The 10,287-nt window shown below is 32.5% G+C and overlaps 1 protein-coding gene across 4 annotated transcripts in view; it reads left to right on the top strand.

Moving 5' to 3' along the window:
* RFX7 (regulatory factor X7) overlaps positions 1-10,287 on the top strand; it is a 128,770-nt gene that overhangs the window by 46,721 nt on the left and 71,762 nt on the right. For 3 of the 4 annotated variants that reach the window (XM_057306135.1, XM_057306137.1, XM_057306136.1), the window contains one exon: positions 5,259-5,292. In XM_057306135.1, the coding sequence (XP_057162118.1) occupies positions 5,259-5,292 (34 nt within the window). Of the gene's footprint in view, positions 1-249; positions 291-5,258; positions 5,293-10,287 lie in introns of all 4 variants that reach the window. The other variant, XM_057306138.1, reaches the window with a different exon arrangement.

Below are 10,287 nucleotides of genomic sequence, written 5' to 3'. Positions count from 1 at the left end.
TGGTTTCTTCATAATAATCCTGCTTGGAATTTAATGAGCTTAGGTATGTAAGTTTGTGTTTTTCACACAATTTGGGGAAATTTTTGGTCATTTATCAGATACTTTTCTGTCTCGTTCTCTCTCCTCTCCCACTGTACATAGTTAGACCACTTGATGTTGTACTACAGATCTTTGAAGCTCTGCTTATTATGTTGAAAATCTTTTTCTTTCTCCTTTAGATTCAATAAGATGTATTGATTTATTTTCCAGTTTAGTGACCCTTTTTCTGCTGTATCTGATCTCCTGTTAAGGTAATCCAATGAATTTTTCATTTTAGACATTGTACTTTTCCGTTTTAGAATTTCCATTTGGTTCTTTTTCATAAGTACCAGTTCTCAGCTGAGGTTCTCCCCTGCCATGGATACATTTCTTATGACCATATTTTCCTTTAAATACTTAGACATATTTATATTACTTGCTTAGAAATCCTGGTCTGCTAATTCTGACATATTGATCATTCAGGATTTGGTTTCTATGTGCTGCTTTTTGATCTTGACTCTGGGTCTCTTTTTCCTGTTTCTTCTTTCTGGTAAATTTTGCTTGTGTAATGGGCATTGTGGGTGATATGTTGTTGTAGGCTTTAGATTCTGTTATTTTTCTCTGAGTGTTGTGGGGTTTTCTGTTTTGGGATTTTTTTTTGTCCTGGTAGACTGTAACATACCTGGATTCAAACTCCAACATTATTATTCCTATAATAGGCAGCAGCAAGGAGACTCAACTCAGATCTTCCCACTTTTTCCAACTGTTTCTTTTTTCTGGAAACCTTGGAGTCTTTCCCAGAGGAAGGTTATCCAGACATTTGGGCATAGTTCACAAAGAAATTTTGTGGCACCTTCCTTTCTGGGATTTCATCTTTCATGTTATAGTGGCTCTGGCAATCCCAGACGTTGTCCTCCTCTGCCTCCTCAGCTGGCAAGACAGCAGATTTGTGCTTTATTCTTCAGTGATCATTGTTGCGTGGGTGGATAAGTACCCTCTGACAATAGCCTTATAACTACAAATCCTACCCAGTGCAGTTCCCTTCTTCTAAGGATGTTTCCCTCTAGTTGCTACCTGCTTTTGGTCACTCTCTTTAACTTTGATGCTGTTTTTATATTTTGTCCACAATGTATCATTGTTATATGTGGGAAGTTACTATGTCATTATCTGAAGCAGGACATCAGGATATTGAAGCATTATTTTATTGTGATCGAGTCAATAAAAACATTGAATATTCAGGAATATTGTAGGAAATTATAAAGTGCCCACTAAATGGAATATTATAATACATCATATTAAAACTTTGAAAGAAAAATTGGAAACAGAACAGGATGTCTGCTGTGACCGCAATTTTTCATCCTTAGACTAGAGATTTTAGCCAAAGTAATTAGATAAGAAAGGAGGAGAAAAAGAGGCATAAAGACAGAAAAGGAAGAAAAATATTTTAATTGTAAGTGAAATCGTTATCTACAAGAAAATCTATATACTATTAGAACTAATAAGTTCAGGAAGGTTGCTGGATATAAAGTCAGCATAAAAACTAGTGGTTTTTGTGAACATCAGCACGTACATTAGCAAGAACCAATTAGAAAACATAATTTTAAAAAGATACAGAAAATTATAGGACATTTTTAAAGACAGACAAAAATAAATCAAATTATGAATCACTTCCCCAACTTCAATCTAAACATCAGTACTATTCAGTATAAATCTTAGCAGGAATTTTGTGAAATTGTAAAAAGCAGAAAACCCACCTGGACTGTATAAGGCCTGAGAATTATCAAGACTGTTCTGAAAATGGTCAAGGAAGGGCATGTACTCAAATAACTAGACCTAATTTTTAAAGCACTGGTAAATTTAGAGTGGTGGCTCAGAGAGAGACACATAGATTAATAATAAAACAGAAAAACCGAAAATGGATTCAAGCATACATGAAAACTTGGCATAATAAAATAGGGAGCAATTGGCCTACCAGAAAGAAAATATGTATTACACCATACCATACATAAGAATAAATTCTAGTTCAAATAAAGATCAAACTTGAAAAAGCTAACTTCAAAAATGTTAGAATGAAATATGTCCTTAAAACTGCAGCTAGATAGGGTGTCTTAAGATAAAAAACACAAATCATAAAGGAAAAATTAATAAATTTGACTAAATCAAAAATTTAAACTTTAGTAAGATATCGTTAAAATATATAATTAACAAAGTTAAGTATATGTAACAGGATTTGTGTCCGTAGTATATAAAGAACTGCTACAACTTAATAAGAAATAGTCAACTCCACTTAAAAATGGACAAAGAGTATGAATCAGTGGTTTACAGAGGAGAAAATCTATATGGCCAGTTAAGCAGGTGAAAAGTATTGCTAGCAATTAGAAAAAATTACAAATTCAAAAAATTTATATCCATTAAGATAGTGTTTAATATGTGTATTATATATCATGTATAAATGGCAAATATTTGTACAAAGTAATAGGAAAATAGAGAGTATCGTATAGTGCTGATGGAAGTGTAAGTGGATATAAACTGCTTGGGAGAAGAATTTGGTAATATACAGTTGACAAGATACATCCATGAGCCCCTGAAAGTTAACTTTTGAATTTATAACTGAGAGATTTTCACATGTGTACACCAGGAGACATGTACAAAATTTATTGCAGCATTGTTTGTAAGAAAACCTGGGAAGTATTAAATTGGCTTTCAGTAAAGAAATAGATGAATAAATTTGATATATTCACCCAGTGGAATACTTTTCAGCATTAAAATGAACTTCATCAAAGTGTAGATCTCAAAGATAATGTTGAATGACAGAAGACAATTGCAGAATATATATAATGTAAGGGTATTTACATAAACATTTAAAAGCTTCTTGGAATAGCAGTATATGTTGCTTATAGGCTTGTACATCTACTGGGAAGCTTACACATCAAATTAACGATAGTTATCTTTCAGAAGGTAGTGAGATATGGTACGAGACTAGACGGCAGAACGAAAGGGAGTTCAACTTAATCTATATCCATCTATTATAGTTGTGTTAAGTATGAATTAAAAATAATCAAAAGGTTAGATCAAGTGATTGCCAAAGTTCGTATCTAGCTTAGAAGCACTTGCATTTTATTTTTTAAGTTTATTCTTTCAAAGGCTACCTTTTACACATACTTTTTAGATTTACCAAATTGTTTGTGATAAGACATAGTCATCTTCAGGTATTCCACAGAGCAGGTTTCTGATAGAAAAGGAGTGTATTTAGAGCTATGGTTTAGAAAATAATCACATTTTCAATTTTATACTATTTTCTCTAAAAACACTTTTTTAAAATGTGGTCCCAGTCTTTCCAAAGAGTTTTATTCATATGGGGGGCTGAATGTGTTTTTGTCATATATTCATTTAACAGATTTTATTGAATACCTAACATGTGCGAGATGATAATAACAGCAGTGAGCAAAATAGACAAAGCCTGTTTTCATGGAGTTTAAATTCTAGTCAAGGAAGATATCCAGTAAACAAATAAATTAATAAAAATATAAAATGGGTACCTGGTGGCTCAGTTGGTTAAGTGTCTGCCTTTGGCTCAGGTCATGATCCCAGGGTCCTGGGATCAAGTCCTGCATTGGGCTCCCTGCTCAACAAGGAGTCTGCTTCTCCCTCTGCCCCTCTCCCCACTCATTCTCTCCTCTCTTGCTCTCTTTCTTAAATAAATAAGTAAAATCTTTAAAAAATATATAAAATGGGGGTAAGTAGAATAATTAAAAGCGAAACAGAGCAAGAAGGATAGAGTGATGCAGAATATTTTAAATGGGAAAGTCAGAGAAGAACTATGTTTGGACAAAGAATCACTTTGGCCACTTTATTGAGAATAGTCCACAGAGGTGGTTGGGGGAGGTTCTTAAGGATAGAAACAGGAAGACCAGTTAGGTTACTATAACACTCTAGACAGGAAATGGTAGGGGTTTAGAAGAAGGTGGTGAACAGTGGTTGGATTCTTGATGCATTGCTTTTTAGGAGTGATTCTTAATCAGTACAATACTCTCTTATCTCAGGGAAACTGGGAGTTATTAAGAAGAGAAAAAAATAGCACACTTTAGCTGCTAATGAGTTATAAGCTATACAAACAATCCCAAAAGATTTTAAAACGTCTTAAAAGTCTTCTGTGGGATTGTGGGAAGGGGATTTCATTTCCTCTTAAGTGGAGGTATCATTTGCTTTTCTTGTTCTTTATAGTCATTCTGATCTTTGCAGTTGAACTTAATCCAGTTATACTTTGTTCTTTAAAAAGTGAAATTTGAAATCTACATACAAATGAAAAGTTTTGAGGTTATTGATTGTAATCAATACAAATGAGTTTTAAATGTTGATTTTTTTTACTTTATAGATTAACTGTATAGCTATATACAGAGGCAACTCGCCAATTTTTTTACATTTATTTGGCTCTAGAACCTTTTACAAAAGACAATTTGGCTCATAGCATCTTTTAAGATATAAACTGTCTCTGAATTTCTACATGATTTTGTTGCATTTATACTTCATTGTGTTATAACAAAATCCAGATGACAGTTAAATTATTTTATACTGGCTTCATTTGTATTACTTATTAATAGTTCACTTATTCAGTAATTCACTTATTCAGTAAATTGATATATAGTGACTTTTTGGGGTTATTTATTTCTAAATGTATTCTCCCCTTCCAATTCATTACCATATCAGTTAATCTTTATTATTCCTTTTATGTCTAGGGTTTCCTTTCCCTCGCCTGTGTGGGTGTTTTGCACACATGTACATATGTGAGTGAGAAGGAGGGAGAAGAGAAGAGAATCTACTTTATAGCAAGTCTTTTAGAGCCACAGATAATATTACACCATTATGGCTTTTAAATGCTAAACAAATCATTTTCCAGAGTGGCAGGCATACAGTAAAAATTGTATTCATTATAAATTCTGTGTCCTGTTTCTTTGTATAATAATACATATCTGCATTTTTATATATCTCTAAAAACTTAATTGTTTATTCGAAACATCTGTTAAAATGATACAGTGTAACATTGACTGTAGCAGTGAACTCAGATGTTCTGATCATGCTTTAGGACTAAATTTAGTACAGTGAATGGGAAATAGATGTTTGTTTTGCTTTGTGAAAAATGCAGTTTTAGGGTATGATCTTAATCTTAAAAGGGAATTTTACTATTTCAAATATTTAATAAATTTATCATTTTTATTAACCTAACTTTCTTTTTCTTTTAGCAAAACTGTACAATCTAAAGTGGACTGCATTTTGGTAAGTAAAATAACTAATCTTAAAGTTCTTTTGTAATAAGGCTTTTACCACTATATAAAGTATATTATTCTTGAGTAAATATTTATTTTAAATATCTCAATTTTAGAGAAAAAAATTTGATATTGAATTACAACCATAGGGGTGAACTAGCTATAAGCTGTCTAGGTACTTTCCTCTATCTCATCAACAATGAAATCATAGTCTGAGGTTATTGCATGTTTTTGAAACATACTGGCCTTTCCTAAAGATCTCTTATGCATTTAATAAAGTTGTTTATTTTTCTGTTCTAGGAACTCTGTAAGAATTTGTTTAAAAAAAAGATTTAAGATGTTCAATGGGTTAGTTTTGTTGATAGCATATTTTTCATATTTAGGTTGCTAGAATTTAGGAATTAAAGCCACAATAACAGTTCTAATTTATGTTGTACTTAATAGAACTCTTAAAAATGTATTTAAATGAGAGCTTTTTAAAATGCTTCATGGATTAGTTTTTGTTGGTGTATTTTTCATGTTTGGTTTGCTGGCCTTCAGGAGTTAAAACCACAATAATAGTTTAAATTTAGATTGTATTTGTAGCTCCTTAGCTCTTCTCTTGAACATGTGAGGGTAGAAGCATGAGGCTACTGGGGCTACTGGAGTAGTAATGACATCTTTCATGAAATCTCTACTAATGGAGTACTCCCTAGGCTCTAGAACATTTAGTGATTCTGCACTGTTGGATTCCGCAAAGTGTTCTTAGTCTTCTCTCTAGTTGTTTGTGACATCAGAACTTTTTTATTCAGGTTTGGATCTTCCTTATAAGCTAACTTTTTTGTGGGGGAGGGAGGATCTTTAGTGTCTGGTGCTGAAATAGTATGTAATATGTTATTAGCTTATGAAATTATTGCTGTTATGATATTATTAGCTTCTAGGTATGTGAATAAATAGGAATAGTTCATAGAAGTGTTAATTTGATCAATTGTCCTGTGCTTTTCTAACGTAATAGTTCAGAATAAGGATTTTGTGGGGATGTTTTTCCCTCTTTCTTTCACTTACCCTTCTTTCTTTTTTTCTTTATTGGACTCAAAATAATCCTCTGAATTAGGTAATCTTGTTACCTTCCTTTTACAAAGAAACATGCTGTTTCATTTATTTCTGAAAAATAATTATTGAACACCTTCTGTCTGCCAATGTAGATATAAGTGATACAGAATAAAAAGGACATATTCTCTTGCCTTCAAGAAATTCAGTGTGTTGTTAAAATATATTCAGGAGTGCTGTTAAGACCTGGGAAGGTAGTAATTGGGGATGGAGGGGTGACTTTGACTCCAATCTCCAGAGAATTTCTAGATGTCCCAATTCTCAAGAGTCTCGTTGTTTATCACTTAGTAGTTACTGCATATTGCTTTCTTTTCAATACCTGAGATTTTGAGGCAGAAGACTAGTATAATTTTTAAGATAGGACATTTATTAAATATTAAATAGGGAAAAAGTCTTTTAAATCTTTTTAGTTCAGAATTGTTTATATTTTAGCATAAGGTCTAAAGTTATGTGTATTTGATGAACAAGATAGTAAGATTTCTATCCCCATGAACCTTACAATTTATTGAGTAAGGTACATATTAGATGAATTGTCAAATAAATGAGCATTATAACTTCAGGTAGTGGTAAATGCTATTATAAAATTTTTGAAAGGTCAAAGCAGGCAAGTGATGGTGGGTAGGTTGGGTGATTAGGAAAAGCTTCTTTGAGACAGTGGCATTTGAAGGGAGACTTAAGTAATAAGAACCCAGCCTTGTGTGATGATTTGCCTGTGACACATACTAGGCAGAGGGAAGAGTACGTATAAAGATTCAGAAGCAGGATTGAGTTGGGGATATTTACAGAATACAAAGAACACAGTGTCCTGGAACTTATAGAAGAGGGAGAGAATGATAGGAGAAAAGTTCAGGTAGGGAGAAATTTTTGTAGGGTTTATTTAGCCATGGCAAATAGTATGGATCTCGTTCTAAGTGTACAGAGAGCCAGTTAAAAGGTTTTAAGTAGAATACTATGATCCAGTTGTTTTTAAACACCCTGGTTGTTGGGAAATGGGCTGGTCTTGGGGTAGGGGGGTGAGTGTAAGCAGGAAAACCATTTAGGGTATGCAGAAGTCCAAATGAAAATTCAGGGCTCTTGCTTACATGATGGCAGTGGAAGATGGAAAAAAATAAATGGATTCAGGTTTATTTTGGATATAAAGCTAATAGGCCTTGCTTTCTGGTGCATTGAATGTGCAGAGAGAAACAAAGAGGAATCAAGGATAATTCCTTTTTGGTCTAAAAGATTTCTTTTGGTATTTCTTGTAAAGCAGGTTTGCTTATAATGAATTTTCTTGGTCTTCATTTATCTGTGAATGTCTTTATTTGCCTTCTGATTTGAAGGATAGTTTTGCTGGAAATAGAATTTTTGATCAAGAGGTTTTTTCCTTTCATCTGAGTATGTCATTTTGTTGCCCTTAGCCTTCATTGTTTCTGATTTATCATGTTTTCATGTGTATAATGAGTTGGTTTTCTCTAGCTGATATCAAGATTTGTTGAAATTCATTCATTTGCTTGTTTGCTCACCCACTTACTCTTGCTTTCAACACTTTGACTATTATATGTGAGAGTATGGATCACTTTGTGTTTATGCTACTTGGGATTTTCTGAGCTCACATGTGTAGATTATTCTGATTGGGGAAGTTTTTAGCCACTATTTCTTCAAATTTTTTCTGTCCCTTGGATTCCCCTCTCCTTCCAAAGTTTCCATTACATATATGTTGAAATGATTAATGTTATCCCTCCAGTCTCTGAAGCTTTGTTCGTTTTTTTCTCTGGTTATCTTTCTGTGTTCTAGTTTCTCTGTCTTTATTAAGATTCTCTATATTTGATTCATTGTCATCATGTTTTCCCATGTATTTAAACAAAAGCAGCCTCATCCTGGCAGTACTACTGTCCAAACCATGTGGGAATAGGTCATGGGAGCAGCCCCAGGCAATGACACAGACATTCAACAGTTAATACCTAAAGTTCAGTTTTTAATGACCAAACATTTCTTAACATGCCATTTACCACTAGTTTCCAAAGTGCTAAAATAGTTCTTTTTGGCCATTTTATACCATTGTATAGTTATTTCGATGGGAAGATTTGCTGACCTATTTCTTTCAACTTTTCTAGATACCTTAACCTTCTCAAAAAGATTTTATCGTGTGTTTTCTTGTAAAAATTTTATGATTTTAGCTTTTTCTGTTAGGTCTGTTAACCATTTTGATTTAAATTTGTGTTTTGTCTAATGTGAACTGGAGTGTTTATCTTTTACCACGTGATTGGATAATCCAGTTGTCCCAGGACCATTTACTGAAAAGCACACCCTTTCCCACTCCTTACGTGTGTGTCTTTTTCTATCCTCTTTTTTCCCATCAATTGCTGTATCTCTCCTTATGACATCACCACACTGTCTTGTTTACGGTAGCTTTGCAGAAAGTCTTGATATCAGGTCATATAATGGTTCAAATTAATTTTAGCATTTCCATACAGATTTTAGAATAAATTTGTAAATTTCTATTTAAAAAAAAAACTAAGTCTACTGGGATTTTTTATTGGGATTACAGTGATTTATAGATCAATTTGGGGTTAGTTGATATCTTAATGACAAATCTTTTAATCCATGAGCATGGTATATCTCCATATTCGTTGAGTCTTTCATAATTTTTCTCAGCAGTGTTTTGTAGTTTTCTGTGTGTATGTTTTATATATATTTTGCTTAAATTAGTCCTAAATATTTTAATACTTTGGATACTATCATGAATGTTATACAATGTTTTATTGCTAATACTTGTATTGACCTTGCAGTCTGCAAATATATTAAATTTACATATTATATCTAGAAGCCTATATGTAGAGTCCTTTGGATTTTCTACCTGATACTCAATCAGATTGTCCATAAATAAAGAAAAATTTGTTTCCGTTTCATTTTAAACATCTATTTATTTTACTCATCATTGTTGCACTGCTAGAACCTCCAAGACAATATTGAATAGAAATGGTGAGAGTGGATTCCCTTTCCTTGTTCCCAATCTCAGACGAAAATCATTCATTTATAATATGATGTTAACAAATACCTTTTTCATGGATGCTCTTTTCAAACTGAGAATGTTCCCTTCCTTTCCCGTTTTCTTAGAGGTTTTTATCAAATACATGTTGTATTTTATCAAATGATTTTTCTGTACTCATCGAAATAGTCACATGATACTTCTTTATTCTATTAACATGGTGAATTACACCGATTGATTTTCCCAAGTGAAAACAATCCTTGCATTTCTGTGATCAACTCTACATGATGCTTTATACTTTATGTGTTGCATGATACTTTTATATACTGTTACATTGGATTTGCTATTGTCTGTGTAGTTAGGGCTTTGAATGTGCTTTTCTTGTAAAATATTTTTCTGTTTTTGGTATCTGAGTGATGTTGATTTCATATAATGAGTTTGGAAGTGCTCTTCTCTATTTTCTGAAGGAATTTATTTAAAATTAAGTGTTTCATAGATTTTACCAGTAAAACTGGGAAAGGTTTTAGTTACAAACTTAGTTTCTTTCATTATTACAGGGCTATTCTGTTTCTTCTTGATACAGTTTTACTACTTTAGTCTTTGAAGGAATTTGTTCATTTCTATTATATTACTGAATTTGTTGGTGTAACATTGCTCATAATATTTCCTTATTATCCTTTACTGTCTCTAGAATCTGTAGCAGTTATCTCTGATTTCTGATAAGGGCCCTTTGTATCTTCTTTTTCCTTGATCAGTTTAGCTAGAGGTTTAGTCATTTTATTGATCTTTTCATATGAATTGAGTTTTGGCTTCATTGATTTTTCTCTCTTGTTTATCAGTTTTCCATTTTGTTTCTCTTCTAGTAAGTATTATTTCTTTCCCTCTGCTTACCTTGGTTTTAATTTATTCTTATTTTTCTAGCTCCTTAATATGGAAACTTGAAAT

Source organism: Ursus arctos, unplaced genomic scaffold (assembly GCF_023065955.2).
Source record: "Ursus arctos isolate Adak ecotype North America unplaced genomic scaffold, UrsArc2.0 scaffold_36, whole genome shotgun sequence".
In the NCBI taxonomy this organism is placed as follows: Eukaryota; Metazoa; Chordata; class Mammalia; order Carnivora; family Ursidae; genus Ursus; species Ursus arctos.
Note: the sequence above shows the minus strand (reverse complement) of the source record. Positions and strands in the feature narration are given on the sequence as shown.